At 48.8% G+C, this 21,087-nt stretch overlaps 1 protein-coding gene across 4 annotated transcripts in view; it reads left to right on the forward strand.

Moving 5' to 3' along the window:
• NOL4L (nucleolar protein 4 like) overlaps nucleotides 1-21,087 on the forward strand; it is a 120,464-nt gene that overhangs the window by 60,554 nt on the left and 38,823 nt on the right. For all 4 annotated transcript variants that reach the window (XM_045529450.1, XM_045529451.1, XM_045529453.1 and 1 more), the window contains exon 4: nucleotides 2,203-2,312. In XM_045529450.1, the coding sequence (XP_045385406.1) occupies nucleotides 2,203-2,312 (110 nt within the window). The remainder of the gene's footprint in view (nucleotides 1-2,202; nucleotides 2,313-21,087) is intronic.

Below are 21,087 nucleotides of genomic sequence, written 5' to 3' on the forward strand. Positions count from 1 at the left end.
GTACTGGGATTACAGGCGTGAGCCACCGCAACTGGCCCTCAAAACACATCTTAGTTTCTGCATACACACCAGACATAGGCACCAAAGAGGCTGATGTGTGTTGGCGTTGGAAAATCTGCCGTCGAACCAAGAGGAATTCCCTATAAAAAAGAAAGAGGGGTGGGGTGGGAGATGTTCCATTTCTATCCAGTTTCTGAGACATTCTATTAGGGACATTGACCTCTTCCTCAAAGAACAAAAATGAAACATTCTATGGGTGACAACATAGCTTTAAAAAGCAAAACTAAGTTCTGCATTTCTATAAAACTTGATAAAATATCTCATTCCATCTGGAAAGTCCCCCAGCAGTCCACGTGCTCAGAGGGACCCCGGTCCTCCAGCCCAGTCTGTTTTGCGCCCCCCTTTCTGCAGGGCTGTCCCATCCTTGCCAAGCAGGAGTGTCCCTTGTCCTCTTGGGGTAACTTTGCCCCCTCATTTACAGAAGCTGTTTTTTCTTTTTTAATTGTAAAATATTTGCAACAAAAAAAACTTGCCTTTTTGATAAATTTTAATCATACCATTTTTAAGGTATTAATTATGTTCACACTATTGAGCAAACATCACCACTATTTCCAAAACTTTTTCATCACCCCAAACAGAAAGTCTGCACCCGTTAAGCAGTAACTTCCCATTCCTACCCGGTCCCTAGTAATCGCTATTCTACTTTCTATCTCTATGAATCTGCCAGTTGTAGAGATTTCATGCAGGTGGAATCATAGCGTGTTTGTCCCTTTTTGCCTGGCTTCTGTCACCTGGCATAGCGTTTTCAAGGTGGCCGGGCCGTTTTGGTTTGGGCTCAGCTCTGGAGCAGCAGGCAGAACGAATCACCCTCAGATGTCCCCACATTTCCCCAACCCTGGTCCTGTCACCTGCCTCCCCTTCATCCTGTCTCTAGGCCATGTGGCAGTGGTGGCAGGCAGGCTCTGGCTAGTCTGGAGTCACTCTCACTTCCCACACTGCTCAAATCCCAGCCCATCCATGGAACTAGGCCCCAGGGGACCTTTTTGGGCAAAGGCCTGGGGTGATGAAACTGGCCTGCAGGAGGCCTGGGAGCAGGTGATCGAGACTATTCTCCCAGCAGCGTGGCCAGAGATTTTAAGAGCTATCCAGTATTCTTACTTTTTACTCCACAAATTCCATTTCCTGGGATCTGTTCCAAAAAGGAAAAGATCAGAAACACAGACCAGTATTTATGCACAAAGATGTTCCCTGCAGTGTTGTTTACAATAGCTCCCATAGGAAACATCCTAAATAGCCAATCATAGGGGAATGACTTCAGTATTATGGTAAAATATTACGCAGCTATAAAAATTATCTTTGTAAAGCAAAACAAGGTTTTTGATGGTGGGGAAAATGCCTATGACAAAATGATAAGCATAAAAAAACCTTTTTTAAAAGCAGACTATAATTCTATGTACGCATTGTAATACCAAGCATGTAAAGAAGAGAAATCACAGGGAAAAAGTAAACAGAAGCATATGCCAAGCTGCTTGGTACAGTTATGGTTTTTAAATTTTTTCTTGGCATCTTTCTGTACTTTTTAAATTCTCTATTAAAAAAATGTGCATTATTTTGGTCTTTAGGCCAACAGAGCAGTAACGGGAGAAGCATGTGAATGGGAAGTGGTCCTAGAGGCCTGGCTCCGACCTGTGAACCGCATAGCCCCCGAGGGTGCTCTGGGGCGATGCTGTGGGCAGGGGGTGGCTCGTGTTCACCAGGAAGTGAGCTGACTTAGACCTGGGTTGGAAACGTAAATGCCTTCAAGGGCCTGGGAAGTGTCCCGATTGAGCAAAGGTGTGCACTGCGATAAGGAGTGGTGGGGACTGTGGCAAAGTGGAGAGCACACCCCCACCTAAAAGCAGTGCGGCTGTTCAGCTGTAGTGGTTGCCATTGGTAATGGGGGGCCCATGTGGCCAGATTATCCATTTTTCAAAGAAACCAAAAATTCATATTTTTTAGCATGTGAAATCTCTAAAAGGCTGGCGCCTCACTGAAAACTATTTTCCACGCCGCACAGTCCACATCTATGGGCCAGATGTGGTGAGCGAACCTGTCCCTTCTCAGAGGGAGTTTCCTCCTCCCCACGCTCTGGCTGAATTTTCCACGTGGGTGACAGGCCCCCAGCACAGACTGAAAGGGGTTTCCTTTTGTTCTTTCTGCCAGAAAACGAGCCTCCATCTCCTCTGGTCTCGGGGATCATCGATTACAACATGCCCCTCACCTCCACGTACCTGAAGCAGATGAAGCTGCGCGTGATGAACTCCCAGGAGCAGGTAAGGCGGCGGTCTCCCTCTACCCCGCCCACAGGTGTCCCAAAGCTTGCCTGGTTGCGGTTGATTCTTTCCAAGATTTGGGGCCACAGCCTGTGTAAACACACTGGAAATCAAAGAGGCCCTTATCTGGCTATCTGGGCTGTGCAGTGCAGGCTGAGAGGGGAGAGGGAGGAAAGAATGTGTTCCTCGTTAGAGGGTCTGGGGCAGGCAGCTTTGCAGGTCTTCGGTGAACTCCGGAAGCTCCAGCCTCGCAAAGCTTTCCCCAGGGGCAGGGCCCCGCAGGGGGGAGGCAAGAGCTGCAGACCTGGACTCTGGGGTTGCTCTCTCTGCTCTGCCCTTTGTTGCTGCCTGGCTTCCCCAGGGAGGCAGGAAAGAGAGGCCCTGGCCGCCTGCCTATGGCCTCTGTCACTCTCTTGGGACCCAAGACAGGCCAGGAGGATGGGCCTTGGAGAGTGGCCCTGGGGCCCCCTGGCCGTCCCAGACTCCCCAGCTGGGGTTTGCCAAGGGCCGTCCGTGGAAACAGGCTATGAAAAGAAAATGCCCCTCGCCTGTCTCCCCACACAGCCCACCTCTAACCCTTTGCAAAGCGAATGGCCTGACTGTCTTTCAAAGAAGGACGAAGTGAGTCCTTCCTGCCCCTGCTGCTGCATAAAACCAGGGTAATAATGTCTCCCCTCTGGCTTCAAGCGTTCTCATCTCTTGTGACATCTGAATCTACCATGTCCTTGTGGCCTGACTAGGGGAATAGGTTCTTTCTGCCCCGTTCCTGAGTCAGAACTCGAGTCTGACTTCCCGCCCTGGGTATCTGGTGCCACTGGTCTCCTCGACAACCCAGCATGTGTGCTCTCAGGGGGTGATGGCTCCCTGGCCAGCTTCGTGGTGACGTAGCAGGACAGCATTCAGGCAGCACCTGGGCCCTTGGCACCCAGTAGCTTCTTTCCTGTGCAGCAGAGGCAGAGCAAGGCTCCCCTGGGTGGGGGGATAACCCCTCCCCCAGTCCGAACACAGCCACAGGACAGGTTCTGCTGCTGTCAAATCCCATGTCCCAAGACAAGGCTTCGAAGGTGGTTTCATTCCATCACTCCAACCCCAAAATGCCAGCAGAGGACACCTGTAGTGTTTGCAAATCACTAATGCAGGCTACATGGAAAACAGACCCAATTCAAAAGTAACTGGGAACCAGGATAAGTGATATTTTATTAATGCTGAACAAAGCTCTACATCTAAAACCTTTGGGTGAAAAAAATCCCAATAATTCATTGTTTTCAAACATTACACATCCAGGAGACAAATGGTAAGGCATTTGCTCTGACCAGAAAACGTACAGGTGGTGGGATTTTCTCAAGGGCTGGACAGAATCACGTTACTTGTCGTCCCGTTGTACCGGATTAATATGCTGGGAAATGAGCCCTTCTCCACAGAGGGTATTAGATAAAATGAAAATCCAATAACAATGTTCACACAAAGAAAAAAGATTCTTCTTGAGGTCTCGTTCAATGCAGCAAATATTTACAGTGTCCTCAACATGCAAAGCACTGTGGGGTCAGACGCCACCCTCCGGAGACCTCCCTCCTAAGACACAGACCCCCGGAGCTGTCATCGAGGTGGCCACACTGAGCTGAAAATAGGCGAGTGTAGCCTGATAAAAGAGGTTGTTTTCCTTTTTCTTATTCGGGATAACTCTTATAAACATATGAAACTGGGATCACATAGTTGTACAGATGATGAATACGTCATCTTGGAAGGGGAAGGGTAGGAAGATTTCATGAAATGTGGACTGTCTCAGAAGATGGTCATGACATTCCCTGATGAAATGAGGTCCCAGCAAGGTACAGCCCACGTGCTCAGGGCCAGATCCAGCCAGCCCCATCCTGAGCTATGATCTCTCAGATCCCCTTGCAGGGACGCGCACGAGAGGCCACGGGGTGTGCTGAGGTCTCTGCTTCACACAGCCACTGGTTTTGTTTTCTGTCTCATTTGGTTTTCTTGCATTCTTTTTTTTTTTTTTTTTTAACTCAAGTAGCACACAGCCTCAGTAGAAAAATCAGTAGCCAAAAAGCTACATGGTGATGAAAATCACCATAATGCCACCAATGAGATCGCTGTGAATATTTTGGCGTCCGCCCTTCCAGACTGTTATGTAAAGGGGGCTTATCCTACACGTGCAATGTTATGACCTGCTGTGCTTTCCCGTGTCGTTCTGAGTCTCTTTACCCTCTAGGTCTTGATGTTTCCATCCGTCAAAGGAGCTGGTTCTGTAATTTTCCTATCATTCATTCAGTCATTCACTCATTCACTCACCCATCCGTCCGTCCGTCTGTGCACTCTGAGCCAGGTAGGAGCCCAGGGGACGGTGGGTGAACAGGGCCGCGTCTTTGCCCGCCTGGCTCTCACAGTTTGGTGAGGGAGCAAGTGGGGCGGGCGCTGTTTCAGTCAGGTGGCCCATCGATCAGGCAACTGTTCTGTGTCCAGTTACTGTCCCCATTTCACAGATTTGATAGCTGAGGCTCAGAAAGGTTTAGCAGTTTTTCAAGGTCATACAGCCACGAATGTGAGTTGAAACCCAGTTCTATTCCATCCCCAAACCTGTGCACCTGCCAACACGCCACACCCTGTTTCTCCCCACACGGACTGGATAAGAAAGTGCTCGTTAGAATCCGAAGCCGCGTGGGGCTGCAAAGGTCGTGGTGAGCGCGGGTACCGTGGGGTTTGGAGAGGGAGCGTGCCTCAGCAGAGATGCAGGTGGTGAGCCAGAGGGGGGCAAGGACAGGCCTAGGGGCTTTGTTTGGCCTGGGACCTGGGAGCCACCTTACATATAAGGAAAATAAGGGAATATTGGGAGAGGAACTGGGCAGGGAGGTTACAGGGTGGCACTCCCTGCCTTGTGAATGCTAGGTTATCTAGAGGGGTCCATTTATAATTTGATGTCCACATTATCCTGATCTTTGCCAAGATCACAGTATTTGAACCAAGACCCTGTTGTAGAAATCAGATGTGGAAGCAGAGAGACAGCTCCTCTGTGCCCCTCACCCCCTACACACACTTTGATTTTATAGGAGTGGAGGCTGTGACCCAAAGAGGCCCAGCCCCCAGCTCAGCTCCTTTTTTTATAGTATCACGGGCTCTGAGCTCATCCAGAAGGGAAGATTGTCAGCACCTTCCTCCCCACTCTGCTCCAGTGCTGGAGCAGCACTAATGTCCGGCTAATGGTTTTAATGGTGCTCCGGGCAGGCAGCGTGGGAAGTGGGGAGGGCTCCATTGTTTAAGCCTCTGTGATGAGCCTCTTACCGGCCTCCATTAACCCCTGCCTCCCTCTCCTCTGCGTTCTGTCTTGGCCCAGAGTTTTCCTCGGGTCCTGGAGGGCTGGGAAGGAGGGACAGATCTCCCTCCCCCAGGGCACACATGTGGGACCTGCAGGGTCAGTAGCCCCTGTGTAAGGCCCTGGGCTCCCCAAATTATTGGTCCTTTTGCTCCTGAAAACAAGCCAGAGTGGAGCAGCAGCTGGCACTGTTCTCAGCTCACTTTGTCAAGCCAAGGACCTTGGAGTCAGGCTAAGAGTACCAGCTCTACCACCTACAAGCTGTGTGACGTGGGGCAAGTTGCTTCACCTCTCTGTGCTTCTTTTTCCTCATCAGTTACTTGAGAGCAACACTAGTACACCTACCTCCTAGAGTTTTCCCAAGAATTAAATGACACCAAGCAAGGTAAGTGCTTAGCACTGTGCTGGACGTTAGAAGCCCAGAGGAAATCTCCATGGCCGCACTGCACCAATGGTACTGTTCTACAACGTTTGTTTAATAGACACATGGAATGACCTCATACAAGAGACGAGGGCCATAAAGACAGACAGGACAGTGTGGCTGCTCTCAAGGAGCTCTTCTTAGTAGAGAGAACAGACAGCAGCCACGGAGCTGTAACCCAGGACAGAAAACAGAAAGGGCTAGAAACCTGCCAGGCAGTTGAGGGGACACTGGCTTGTTTTTAAAATGGGATTTGGACAAGCAGAGAGGGCTCGAGTGAGGGAAGCTGAGAGGTAACAGCTCGGGCAGGACCTGGGGCTGGGGAGGCCGGAGCCAGTTTGGGGACGGGAGGAGCAGCAGACCCAGAGCGAGGGCCTTCTTGGAAGCCAGGCCCAGGAGAGGGCGCCGTCCTCAGTCAGCACTGCAGAGCCGGGAAAGGGTTCCGAGCAGGACCTTTCGCAGGCTGCCGCCTCCCTAAGTGGAGAGGGAAACAAGCCCACCTTGAAAAACGCCCCACATTTACTTTTTGAAAAAATTCTGATAAATGTATTTGGCACTTTAACCATTTTAAAATATATAATTTAGTGACATTGAGTATATTCACAATGTCGCACAACATCTCACCAACTATCTATTTCCAAAAATTTGTCATCACCCCAACAGAAACTCTGTACCCATTAAGCAATAACTCCCCATTCCTCCCTTCCCCAGCCCCTGGTAACCTCCATTCGACTTTCTATTTCTATGAATTTGGCTATTCTAGGCACCGTGTAGAAGTGGAATCATATAATATCTGTCATTTTGGGTCTGGCTGCTTTCACGCAGCATAATGTCTTCAAGGTTCATCCATGTCATAGCATGTCAAAACTTCCTTTTTATGACCGAATAATACTCCATTGTATGGATCTATACCACATTTTGTCACTCTGTTCACCTGTCCATGGACATTTGGGTTGTTTCCACTTTGTTTAAACTAACCACATTCACTTTTCAATCGTCTTTTCTCTTTCTTTTCTCTTGAACACTCTGAACCTTCCCCCTGCCAAGAAAGACCCCCTAAACATGGGCAGATGTAATGGGTTACAGTGAGAGCCGTGGAGGACCCCCGAGTGCTGACTTGGACAACCAGGTTTAGGAGCCTCGTAGCAGTGATGATTTCCTTCTTCTCCCCTCAGGCTGTCCTGTAGCCCAGGTGAGGTGACAGTTCAGGGGAGAAAAAGCAGAATGGAAATGTCGCCATGAGGCTCAGTGTGCGCAACCTTCGATGGTTTCTTAAAAAAGCAGAAGTGTTTTTTTTTTTTAAGTTAAAGAGTAATCTCCATGGAATAGAAATACAATGTAGAATGTCTAAACTGGTAGAGAAAATAAAAGCAACAAAACTTAATCAGTCCAGCAAGAGTGGTTAAACGGGGAATAAAAGAAGAAAACACCAAAAAGAGGTATAATAAATAGAAAAACATAAAGTAAGCTAACAGGAACAAGAACAAACATTAATAAATCACAATAAATGTGAATGGGTTAAATTCCACTACACAGAGTCCAAAAGGCTCAGATGGGCTTTCTTAAATGGCAAAATCCAACCATTGGGATTTACAAAAGACATTTTTTAAAAATGATACAAAAAGGAAAATGAAAACAAAAACAAAAAAGAAAAAGAGGGAGCAATGCTACTAATGTCAAACAAATAAATGTTCAAGGGGAAAAAAAGCATTTAATAGGGCAAAGTGGGATATTTTATAATTATCAAAGGCCCAGTTTCCCAGTAAGACTTCAGAGCCTCTTAACCTTGGAGGTCTGCCCTTGGTGGGGATGTTGAGGAGTTCGGCCGGTCTGGTTGAACATAAAGAGCACCTCAGATTTCACCCTGAGAGGCAGCATCTTTCTTTTGCAGCCCTCAGCATATCTTTGCTATCTTTAATTTCTTTTCGCTGTTTTGCACTTTTTGCTACTGTCTTGCAGTAGCCACTTCACCAGACCAGTCTCTTCAAACTTTGAGCACCTGTGTCTACTCTCTGGCAATGTGTGTGGAGCAACACCTGATATCCCATGTTTGTGAGGATGTGGGGTTTGCTGCCTCAGCCACTTCGATTTTAGTCCCCCTCCTTCTCTTGCCACTGGGCTTGCCTGCTGGGATGAACACTGTCTTCTCAGTTCCCAGCCTCCTACTGCCTGTCCCACTGACTGCTTGCTCAACTCTCTGGCCGCTTCTCAGACACCCTCACCAGGCCTCCAGGGTCAGCCCATTTGGTACTTGTTACGCAGCTGAGCCTCGAGGGCCCGGCTTGCCACCGGAGAGCACAGGAAAGGCCTGAAACTCCACCAGCCACATTTTCGAGATCTGAGACTCTACAGCCCAAACCTCTTCCTGTCTCAGTAAAGCCCTAGCACTGTGGAAGGTCTGCGCCGCAGCGAGGAAACAAAGCAACTGAAATACTGACCTTGACCAAGGCTGATGTTTGGATCTCTCCAGGCAGGGAATGATCCCTGGAGCTTTTCTGCCGTGAGAGGACGTGCAGTTGGGGTGGCGCTATGAGGTTCTACCCTGTGCCCCTAAGATCTTCCACCATAACCCCAGGGCAGCTCACCCTCAGAAATAGCTTCTCAGGTGGCCCTTTATCTTTTTTTAAATTTTTCTTTATTTATATTCTTTTTTTTTTTTTTGAGACAGAGTCTCACTCTGTTGCCCAGGTTAGAGTGCCGTGGCGTCAGCCTAGCTCACACCAACCTCAAACTCCTGGGCTCAAGTGATCCTCCTGCCTCAGTCTCCCGAGTTGCTGGGACTACAGGCACCCAGCACCATGCCCAGCTAAGTTTTTCTATTTTTGGTACAGGCAGGGTCTTGCCCTTGCTCAGTCTGGTCTTGAACTCCTGAGCTCAAGCGATCCTCCCGCCTTGGCCTCCCAGAGTGTATTCATTTTTATTTTTATTGATATGATCCATTTTTTAAAAAAATCATATAGAAAAACAGCAGGCTATGCCCCAGCCTCCCCGCTTCAGTTTCTGCTCCCCAGAGAGGCCCCTTTTCTTTCTTATCTCTTAGCTATCTCTTCCGGTATTTAACTCCTGCTGTTGAATAACCTGCTCATATGGCCAGTTCTTGATTTTTCAGTTCAGGCTTTTGTTGAGGTTGTTGCTAATTTCTTGCTGTAGGAGATAAGTATATACACCCTACGCCCTTTTGTAAATGCACTTATTATTTCCTCCATCCCTTAATATATCTGTACCTATTTAGATAAATCATTGCTACTCATTATTTATATTATTAGGACTGTGTACATATTATTCCTAGCTGACCTAATTTGCACACTATGATCGTGTTTCTTTCCTTTTGATTCCCCAGAGTTAGCCATTGCCTCTTTTCCCCCATCCTCAGCCCTTTATGCTTTGATCTTGCTTATGCTGTCTATCTTTGGTCATTTTTATTTGCACATACTTGGATTTATCCATTTTTTCTTCAGTGACTTTTGCATTTGGCTTAAAAAGGCTAACTCCACTCCACCCCCATGTTTTCTTTTTGTACTTCCATGTTTCCATTTTTTTGATAGACTATTTTTGAGAATAGTTTTAGATTTACAGAAAAATTGGGAAGATGATATGTAGTTTCCACATTACCCAACCCCCCCACATGCACAATTTCCCTTACTGGCAACGTCTTACCCGAGTATGCTACGTTTGTTATAATTAACAAACCAATATTGATACAGTGTGTCAACTAAAGTCTATTTAGATTTCCTTAGTTTTTGCCTAATGTCCTTTTCTGTTCCAAGATTTCCTCCAGGAGACAACATTATGTTTTGTTGTCATGTCTCTCTAGGCTCCTCGTGGCTGTGACAGTTTGTCAGACTTTCCTTGTTTTTGATCGCCTTGACAAAGTACAGATCATGTATTTTGTAGGATTTTGGAATTTGATGTTTTTTTCCATATAAAACTGGGGTTATGGGTTGTTAGGAGGAAGACCATTTTCATCACATCGCATCAAAGGTGCATGCTATCAACATGATTTATGACTGTTGATATTGGCCTTGACCACACCTGGCTGGGATAATGTTTGTCAGGTCTCTCCACTGTAAAGTTCCTCTCTTTCCCCCTTTCCATACTGTCCTCTTTGGAAGGAAGCCCACACCTAGCCCTCAAAAAGGGAGAGTGAATTATCCACATAAGTTATTTACAATTCTTGTGCATTGGAGATGTGTCCCCTCCCCTCTTTAATTTATTTATTAAGTCATTTATGTTAAGTATGGACTCATGGCTATTTATTTTATCCTTTGGGTTATAATTCAATACTACTTTATTTGGTTGCTCAAATTGTCCTAGCTTTGGCCATTGGGAACTTTTCCAGCTGGCTCCTGTGCTCTTTTGACATACTTCTATCAGTGTTTTGGGTGTTTTTGTTTCTTTCTCTCTTTTTTTTTTTTTTTTTTTGTGCTTCCTTACTTCCTGGCACTATGAGATGCTCCAAGCTGATCTTGTATATTTCCTGCCCCAAGCCATTTCCTCAAGGATTCCTTTTACTGGAGAATCGTATTAAAAACCAAGAACTAGGCTCTATGTGTGCTCATTCCAGCTGTTGGAGCAGAAAACATACATATTTTCGTTGCCAGTTTTTATATTTAATCTTTGATCCATTTGGAGCTTATGCTGGTATATTCTGAGATGTGGATCCTGCTTAACCTTTGTCTCAGCATCATGTATTAAATAATCCATTTTTCCCACTGATTTGAGATGCCACCTCTACAACTTAACTACATTTCCATCCACAACAGAATCTACTTCTGTTCAGTCCATTGGTCTCTTTGACTATCTATAAACCAGCACCACTCTGTTTTAAGTATAAAGACTTTCTAATATGTTTTAGTATCTAGTAGGAATGGCTCCCCCCTTGTTGGCCTTTTTATAAAAAGTTTCACTGACTTGAAAAAGAAAAGTTACTTTGAAAAGAAATTTGTTTCTCTAATGACTAAATATTTTTATTTTCACTTATTTATTTATTTTAGAGATGGGGTCTTGCTATGTTGCCCAGGTTGGTCTTGAACTCCTGGGCTCAAGCGATCCTCCCACCTCAGCCTCCCAAGTAGCTGGAATTATAGGCATGAGTCACAGCTCCTGGCCCTACATATTTTTGCCTCCCCTTCTCGGTGGGGGAAGAGTACTGCAGAGGCCCTGCTGACCTGACCCTGGGGTTCTTTGTTCACCGACAGAGGTGGACGGGGCACCAGGAGCACCACCATCCCAGTGATGGAACCTGGGGCTGTAAACATAGCCCAGCATTCCCCATCCTCCTCAAACAGTGTCAAGCAAAGTAGGCCATTTCTAAACTAGAGAGGGAATGAGTTCCCAGAAACCTCTTTTTTGAGAAGACAGAGAGAGGCAGGAAAAGCTCCTTTTGCTATGGGGCATTGTTTTTGTGATCAATATATTTTATCGAACATCCTTGGGTGCTTTCTAGAAACTTGATGCAGTTTCCAAATACCCAAAGAAAATGAGCACTTCCTTTCTTCTGGGAGGGCAGCCTGGGTTCAGAGAGGTCTGTGTCTCCTCCTTCCTCCTGCCCCCGAAGCAGTGTGGGAAAGAAGTGGAAAACAAGCAATGTCCTGTCTTGAGAGCCAGGGCCCTGATACAGTCAGTAGATACCCCGAACCTCAAGGGCTCATTGTCCCCCACGGGGCCTCAAGGCACAGTCCCCTTCCGGCTGGCTGCAGACATCCACCCCCAGAAATGCAAGTGGCCTTTCAACTTCATTATCTGGGGGAAAAATGCAGGCAGCACCCGTAATTTACTGGCTCAGGCAGGGGAGGTGCCTGGTGCCAGGAGCAATCCTGCGTGTGGGGCTGGCCCGGGATGCCTTGTCTGTGTCAAGGGAGAAGCCAGGACGGAGGTCAGGAGCCGCCGCCTGGCTGCCATGAATGAGGGAGGTGGCAGCCCTGTCCTCTCAGAGCCCTGTCAACCGCCCCTGAAAGGCAGCCTGGGCAGCCGACTCCCGGCTCTGTCTCTAAGGACAAGAGAGATCCGACAGGAAAGGAGGTGTCTTTCCTGGGCTGGGCCAGGAAGAAGTGGCTTGAAACATCCAGATGGTCACTGAACCGATGGCCGACCTTGTGACCCGCTGAGACTGTGGGCCCAGCCTGCCTGAGACCCAGAGAGGATTTGAGGTCTTGTGGCTAAGCCCTGTTTTGTTTTGTTATTTTTACAACTAAACTCCTAACCCCAACTTTTGGGCACCTCTTTCACTCAGAGCTAGTGGATGTTTTGGGCAGGGGGCTTTATCCAGCCCTCACTGGGTCTGTCGCTCTTTTCCTTTCAAGGGTGAGTCCCCTGGTGGCCTTGTGAAGCCTCCCACTTAAGGCTCTGAAACGCAGGCAGCTCAGCCCTGGGCAGCTGAATATTCGGTGGTTGTGGCTTTTAGGCAGGTTCCTGACCCCCCCCAACTCTTGTTGGCCGGAGGCCCCCCCAACCCCCCCTCCCCCCACAGGCCCAGCACAGAGGGGCTTCAGGAGACCCGACCCCACTGGGCGGGTGGGTGGGTGGCTGGGTGGGCCAGGGCTTTGTAACCAGACCTGGAGGATGCAGGAGGGTTTCAGACGCTTCAGCAGCTGATGTCTGGAGATCAATTAGAGATAATGGCTTTGGGTGGACTCGAAGAAGCATGGCCAAGCTTTTTCCTGGTTGTGATTGTGTTTACCTCATTAACAGGCTTTTTTTTTTTTTTTTTTTTTTGTGAGGGTGGGAGGGCACAGTGTTGTGCTGTGAATCTGTGCCTGCTGCTTTGTTTTGCTCAGGGTGACTGGGTGTGGACCCGTGCAGGCGGGTAGCTCCCCCACCCCCATTCAGACCGAGAGACAGAGGCCCACAGTTTCTGTCCACCAGACCCCAGCCCTCCCTGCGACACTGTGATGCTGTGTTGCATAGTTTTAAAGAAACCTCCTCCTTCCTTCATTCGAAAATCATTTATTAGGCTCCTACTATGTGCTGGATGCCATTCCGAGTGCTGAGGACATAGCAGTGAATGAGACAAAGTGCCCACCATCGGAAGCTCACAGGCAGTGGAGATGACAAGCAAATCAGTATGAAAAAATATGCAAAAGTGAGAAGTTTGGGGCAGAGAATTAAAATAGGGCAAGATGATAGACTGCGCCTCTGGGTGAGAAGGGCTCTCCGAGGTGGCATCTGAGCCAAGACCTGAAATGATGAGCAGTGGCTGGCCCTGTGGAGGAGACGAGGGAAGGGCCTTCCAGGCAGAGGAGACAGCAAGTGCAAAGGCCCTGGGGTAGGAACAGCAAAGGGCCAGGACAGGGGAGCAAGGGGGAGATATGCCTGGGATGACACTGAGCACTCTGCAGAGGACAGCTCTCACAGGGCCTGGCAGCTGGGCACAAAGTTTGTGGGGTGCAATGTGACAGCTTGTAGTGCATCTTCCTCTGCCAGAGGACAGCAGGGGCTTAACCATGGGTAATAGCAAGTGGAGATGAGCACCTGAGAGAGAGTCTAGTGACGCTGGTTCTAGGTGTGGCCCTGCCCCTGACCAGCTGCCCAACTTTCACTTCTCTGGGCTGCAGCTTCCCTGTTACCGTAATAGCAGGTTTGGGTCAGACTTCCATGGTTTTCAAAACTTGCTTTTTGACAGAAGAACCCCTTTTTCCAGAGGACTCTTTTCTGGGGAGAAAGAGTGTGTCGGGGTGAGGAGCAGATGGGCATGTTGCTGACTTTATAGCAGAGCGTGCCACCTGCCCCTCTCGTCCCTCCTGCACTATCCCAGTAGCAGGGCCTGGACAGCCCTGGGCTTCGGGCTGGGGTGCCCGAGACAGTCAGGAGAGGGGCTTACCTCACTGCAGCCACGAGCAGCCTCCTCAGTAGAGTGGAGTCACAGAGCCCGTGCCTTGCCAGGCCCATGGTCATTCGAAGGCTTGGATGTTTAGAATGACTTAAAGGGCCTTGAGAAAAAACCAAGGTAGAAACAGAAGACACTCTTTAGCTGGGATACTGCTGTGGCTCAGGGGGTGCCTGGGCACACCCATGCAGTAGCCGTGACACCTTCCCTCCTTGCAGAGCCCATAGGTGAGGGAACTAAAGGCTTGTCTGTCCCCCAAGCACCACAAGATGCACAGGTATCTGAACACAACACCCCTGTGTCCACTTGAAGGAGTCAACACTCTAGAGAAAAGGCCACACTGGACTGGTGGGGGCCTTGCCCTAGTCCATTTGTGGAGAGGAGCCCTGTGAATCAGTCAGGAATGCTTTTGACCACAAGTGCTAAAACCCAGCCGGCTGTATAGAAAAACATGAAGTTATTTCACTCCCAAAACAAGAATAGCAGAGGAGCCGCTAAAATCTACGACCTGAGTTGGAATCTTCATGATGTTGACCTTTTCCTCATGGTCGCAAGTTGGCTGTTATTGCTGCAACCATCTTATCCACATTCCAGGCAAGGAAAAGATGGGAAGGGGTGGTGCAAGCCTAGTCCAGCAAAGCAAAAGCTTTCCCAGAAAGTGGCCAAAAGACTTTCCTTGACATCTCATTGGCCACAGCAGGGTCATGCTGGCCCCCTCCCAGCTGTAGGGGAGGCTGGGAAAGAAAGAATTTCATTTTTCCACCCTCTGTAGTTGAGAAAGACAAGGGAAAAATGTTGGTTTTGGGTATCAAGTAAACGAGTCCACAGTATCTGCCATGGCCTGGGCGTCATCAACTGAACTTGACCCTGTCTTTGGGTGTTAAGATGCCACAGACTTGGGCAGGGAAAAAGAATAGGAAGGAAAGGAAACAGGAAAAGTGGGGGGCAAGGAGCAGCGAGGAGCGGGAGGCGACAGGACAGCAAGGACAACCATTGTTGGGGGCCTTCTGTGTGCCGGATGCCCCCAGACACAGATTTCAACTCCACAGCACGGGAGCCTGAGGCTCCGTTTCAGAGAACTTAAGTAATTTGTCTGAAGTCATAGAATTAGTGAGCAAGAGAGCCCTGTCCTCTCCTACATGAACGCTGTTATTTCCCGAGGGAAGGGTTGGAGAAGAGAAGGGAGAAGAGAGGGACAGGCAGGGAAGCGGGAGGTGGTGGCCACAGGGCACCAGCACCAGGGCCAGATCTGTACCTGGACTGGGCCTGGGAATGCGGTCGGGGCTGACATATACTCGGTGACTGATGGCTGTATCGCTACTTAGGTTTCACATCAGTGTCACTGACTGTAACTCGGGTTGGGGCAGGTGCTCTGTGCCAGGCACCCGTCCAGCCCTCTCCAGGCACCACTGCATGGAAGCCTCGTGGCAGCTTTCAAAAATAAGTCCCTGTTGTTGTTCCCCCATTTTAAAGATGAGAAAACTGAGGCTTCAAGAGGTTAAGTCACCTAAGGCCAGGCCAAGGAAGGGCCTGAATGCAAGCAGAACCTGTCCCCAGTCCTCTGCTCCCCTGCTCTGCCCCACCCTGGACGCCGACCTCCAGACACCTGAATGTAGACACGAGAAAGGTCTCTGTGCAGCAGCTCTGGCTTCAGAGCCTCTTACCTGCCCTCACGCCCACACCTGTGGGCTCTGTCACGAAGAGATTTAGGGCCACAGCAGGAGATGCTGCCTGCCCTTTTCTCTTGGTGACCTGCCCCGATTTCCCAAAGTGATTTCCTTGGAACAGGGGTAAGCGAGTGTCTTACAGCCTGCCGAGGGGCCCTCACCTCTCCTCACCTGTTGGGGGGCCAGCTAGAGTTTCTCCCCATTGGGCTGCCAAGGCCCAGCCTCCCTCAGTGTTTGTATCAAGAAGGCCTGGGGTCCACTCAAGGCTGCCTGGGACACCCCCAGCCCAAGGGAACTTTCTGGCTTCGTGCCCGGCCCAGACTCACCCCACCCGGTTCCTCTTTCTGCTCCGCTGGAGGTTGGTGAAGCGCAGTACCGCGTGTCCTGGCCCAGTGGCCCCACTGTAGCAGGGCCCACCTGCACTCTGGAGACCCACACACCTTGGTTCAGACCCCAGCACGGCTACTGGCTTCTAGCTCTGTGACTGTGGGCATGTCCCAGTCTCTGAGTGCCACTTTCCTCGCTACTGGGTGACTGGGTGAGTCACTTAGTCTTCCTCCCAGAAGCCCCCAGTCTTCATGTGCACAGTGGCAATTAATATCAGCTTTGTTATTTGGCTGATTAAATAAGATAACACACACGCCACCCACCACGCCTTCCTGGTGCAGAGTGGGTTGCGGCCCCTGATCACAGCGCGCTCCGGGCTGCTCCGCGATTGGTGCTGGCCTGGCTTTTTTTCCTATTTTAAACTTTTACTGAACTATCACGCTCATACAGCAAAGAGCATGTGTCATTATGTGAACAGCTCAGTCCCCTTCCACAAACTGACCCCCCTCCTGTGACCAATATCCAGATGGAGAAACAACACCCTGTCCCCACCCAAAGACCCCCAGTGACGCTTGCAGTCACTGCCCCCAGCAAGGGTGACCGCTGTCAGGATGTGTAGTAGCATAGGTTGGTTTTGCCTGTTCTAGAACTTTACATAAATGGAATGTATAGCGCGTGCTCTTTTGCCCACAAACCTAAGTTCGTGAGCATCATCCGCATGCGGCATGAGTCAGTAACAAGTTCCTTTTCTTGCTGAGTGGTATTTCGTGGTATAGAGGAGCCACAGTTTTTCCACCCTTCACCAGTGGGCAGTTGGGTGGCATCCACTGGGGGCTGTTGTGAATAGTGCTGCTAGGCCCAGGCTGGTGTGTGTTCCCCAGGGAACATCTGTATCCATTCTGTCATGTGCACACCTAGGAGTGGGAGAGTGTTGAGCTCTCGCCAGCCTTGGTGTTTTGGCCGAGCCTGTCCAAAGGTGCTTGGAAAGAAGGGAGAGAGAAGAGGCAGGTGCACACCCTGCAGGAGCTACGAAGAGTGGTCTGTGTTCAGGGGGGCGTGCTTAACTCAGAGCTCTGTCAAAGACTTCAGGGCCATGCTGGCAGTGAGTCCCTGTGGAGGGTGGGACGCTGGGGACTCCGCTATCTAAGGGCCCATTCCAGTCCTGAGAGTGTAGGGTCCAGCTGGGGAAATGAGGTATAATGCAGGAAACAGGAAGTACCACAAGCACATTAAGTGACAGAAGACTAATTAGACCTGCCACCAGACAGTAGCCTGCCAGTCTGGCACTGAGTACAGAGGGGCCTTGATTCAGCTGGGGTGGAAGGTGTCTTTGTTTACAGCCCACGTACCTTTCCACCTAGTGAACACCCATGTGTCCTTCAGTGCCCAACGTAAATGCTACCTCCTCAGTGGAGCCCTCCCAGATCCACTAGGTCCTTCTCAGACCCTGGGTACTTCCTACCTAGCAGGTCTCACAACTGTCAAGTACAAACTGAATATCCCTCCTGTGACCAGCATGCGGATCAAGAACCCGTGTGGTCATTTGTTTAATCCCTCTCTGTCCCCTGCTGGCCTGCAGCTCCATGTGGGCAGACCTGTGTCTGTATTGTTCATTGCTGTCTCACCCGCCCTTATCATGGTACCTGGCACGTGGTAGGGACTCTGTACATATTTGTGGAAGGAACACATGTCTAAAAGCATGCATGATCAAAGCATGGAGTGGTCACGCGTGGGTGACAGGGGGAAGAAGACGGTGAGTCTGTCTGCAGCAGAGTTCTCAGAGAGGAGCAGGAGATGAGGCCCTCAGGGCTGTGGGAGGCCTCAGACGCCAGGCCAGAGGGAGCTATAACTTGATTCTGCCGGTCACTGGGCGCTGCTGAAGGTTTTGGATTAAGAGAGTGACATTACCAGAGATTAATTTAATGACATTTTAAAGCAAGACATTTCCAAAAAGAGAATAATGAAATTGTCATTTTTACCTTTTGTCATGGTTTTTAGGAGAGTGTATTTCAACAAGTCAGGCTCATTTAGTTATGTTCATAATGGGAAATTTATCTAAATAGAGAAGGAATGAGGAAACAGTATTGGACTGTTTCTCCTAGATTTCAGCAAAGGTGTCAAACTGACTGTGAGGTTGCAGCCGGCTGTGCAAAAATCAGCTAATACGAAGAATAAATGGATAAGCTGAGCTACTACCCAACCCACAGATGAAGCATTTTGAATCCAGGCGTGTGTGAAGCTCTGTCATCCTTTCCCTGCCGGGTGCCCTCCCTCTTTCCACCTGTGGCATTCCTCCCACCTTCTTTGTTTCCAAGTAGATGTCACCTCTTCCGGAAACCTTCCCCTCCGCCCCCCTCAGGAGAAACATCCTCCTTTCTCCATAACTGTGCTGCACCTAGGAACCTGCGACCTAAGGCCACATGTGGCCTCCAGATCCCCAAGTGCAGCCCCTCAACTGAATCCAAATTTGGATTCAGTCAAAAGGCTGCTCTCAAGGATCCAGAAGGCCACATGGGCCCCGAGGCCACAGGTCCTTACCCCTGATTGCTGTAACACTGGTTTAATTGTCTTTGGTACGGTGTGAGCAGGGACAGTTCACGGGGGTTGGGGTAGAGATGGGTGTTAGCCCTGCCAGATATGAAAACATATTCTACAGCTATAATATTGGGACAGGAATAGACAGATCAATAGAATAGATAATTCCAAAAATAATGAGAAAGTAATACAAGATGGCCTTTCCAATCAGTGGATAAAGACAAGTTATTTTTATTTAAAAGATATAATAGTATTGAGACAACTTGGATAGACACTTAGAAAGAAATAAGCTAGATCCCCACTTCACTACTTGTATAGACATAAATTACAGATGAAATAAAAATTTAAATGTGATGAAGATATAAATAAATGTTCCAGAAGAAAATACAGATGAATCCCCTTTATAATCTTAGAGAGGAAAAAAAACCTTTGTTTTGACCTGAAACCCCAAAGCCCTATTGGGGAAAAAAATTAATTGGACGATATAAAAATGTAAAATTTCCATGTGGTTAAAAAAAACCCTATCATAAACAAAAAGACAACAAAAGGAAAACATATTTGCAGAATATATGACAAGAGGTTAATTTTCTTCATTTCCAAAAAGTTCTTCCCCTCCCCACCCCCCAAAAAAGAAAGATCAACAATTCAAATAGAGAAATGGGCAAAGGATATGAACAGGTTGTTCTCAAAAAAAAAAAAGTGCCCAATAAACACGTTACAAAGAAACATATACTTACATTCCCAAGTGAAGGGGGGCAAAGGAAAGTACACCGTTTTTCACCTCTCAGATTGGCAAAGAGAAAAGAGACTACTACCACTAAGCACTGCCGAGTGTGCAGTCAAAGAATTGTCAGACGTTGCTGCTGGCAGAGTGAACTGGCACAGCAGTTGTGGAGAGAGATAGGAACACGATTGTGAAAATTTATAATCCTGATGACGATGATGATAAAAGCTACCATTTACCAAGTACTCTCTCTGGGGAAAAGATCAAGCTGCCTTTTATGATCTAGCCTCAGCAGTCACACACCCTCTTTTCCACGACACCCCGTTGGTTCCACAGCCCTGTGCAGTGTGATGGGACTAGGGTGTGACACCAGGAGGTAAGATGGGCCATCTTGGAGGCTAGCTACCACAGATTCTAATTTCAAAGGAGAAAATTTGGTGCAAATGCTACATTAAACACACTTTCTTATGATCCACTATGTAGATGAGGAAACTGAGGCCTCGGGAGGTTTAGGTGTGGTGCCCAAAGTCACTTGTCTAGCGTCAGAGCCAGAACTTGAACCTGTCCCATTTGGCTAGATTCTTTCTATTCGACCTTCTCACGGGTCTCCCTGCAACCACTCTTGCTCCCTTATAATCTCATCTCCTCTGATCTAAAAACATAATTCGGGTTGCATCATCTCTTTGCTCTTAGGATAAAACCCACACACCTCGAGGTGGTGTTCAAGGCAGGCCCTGCTGCCCACCCTCTTCCAGCCCACCTTGCTCTAGCAACACTGGTCACACCTTTCTCTTCCTCAGGGCCTTTGAACTTGCTGTCCCCTCTACTTGGAAGACAGTGCCCCCAGGTTTTCACCTTGCTGTCAACTTCTGCCATCAGGGAGTCAGGACACATCTTGGCTTGCTCCTGGGAGGGGCCTTTCCTGACCACTCAGCCCAGGGCCCACCCTTGCCTCCACCCTCAATTCCCTCCCGGTGCCCACCTCACTCCATCCCCATCCTCTGCCTCTCCCCGCCTCCCCCCACCTCGTCTCCACCTCACTCCTCGTCTCCAGGATCCAACCAAGAGTTGCACTTTGCATTTAGTTGTTATTTCTCTTTAGTGTCATAATTTAGAACAGTCAAATTAGTGACAATGACAATGAATCTTTTGAAGATTCCCGGACCATTGTGTTGTGGAGAGTCTCCCTGGATTTCTTGTCTGATTGTTTCTTCTCGATCAGATTCAGGTGAGGCATGTTGAGGGAGAACACGACACGAGGGAGCACACAACACAGGTGATGCTCTGTCTTCTGCTGTGTCCCTCCAGCAGGTGCGCACATCAAGTCAGGCTGGCCCACTTTGGGGGCTGCGGAATTTGATCACATGGACGGGAGGTGTCTGTTAGATAGCTCCATTGTGCAGGTACACTTCTCTGTCATGAATAAGTAATTTGTGGGGATAAATGGGTTTTTTAATGCTTGGAGATGCTTGGACAGTGTCTGTTCTGGTCACACTAGGGTTCTGTTATTCCTAAGAATAGCACGCCCCTGGGCCCCACGGCCAGGTCCCCACTTGTGGGACATGCTCATTTCATATGGGAAGCTGCTTGCAGGGGGTTGCTGCATATGCCAATCATCTGTTTCCAAAAGCACCCACAGTTTGCACAGCCTGGCAGTGACATGAAATAGCATTGCCCCCCTTAAGCATAGGGGAGCAGCTTTCTCTGTTGTGACCTCCCACCAGGCTGGGGCCTGAAGAAGGGGCACATCACTGGGAGAATTAGTGGTCAAGAAAATAGGTCACCCAATTCTTTGTTGGGCCCCATGCTGTGGCCACTTTAAGGATGGAGGGAGTTGTTCAGTGGCACAAGGACATGGAAAACATCCTACACAAGGTTACTTGAGCGGCAGCTCCTGCAGGAATAAGGATCTGGGAGATTTCTATGGGCTCCAGCTTGCAGGAAAACTCGCCTAATT

The sequence above is a fragment of the Lemur catta genome, chromosome 17 (genome assembly GCF_020740605.2).
Source record: "Lemur catta isolate mLemCat1 chromosome 17, mLemCat1.pri, whole genome shotgun sequence".
NCBI classification, from domain to species: Eukaryota; Metazoa; Chordata; class Mammalia; order Primates; family Lemuridae; genus Lemur; species Lemur catta.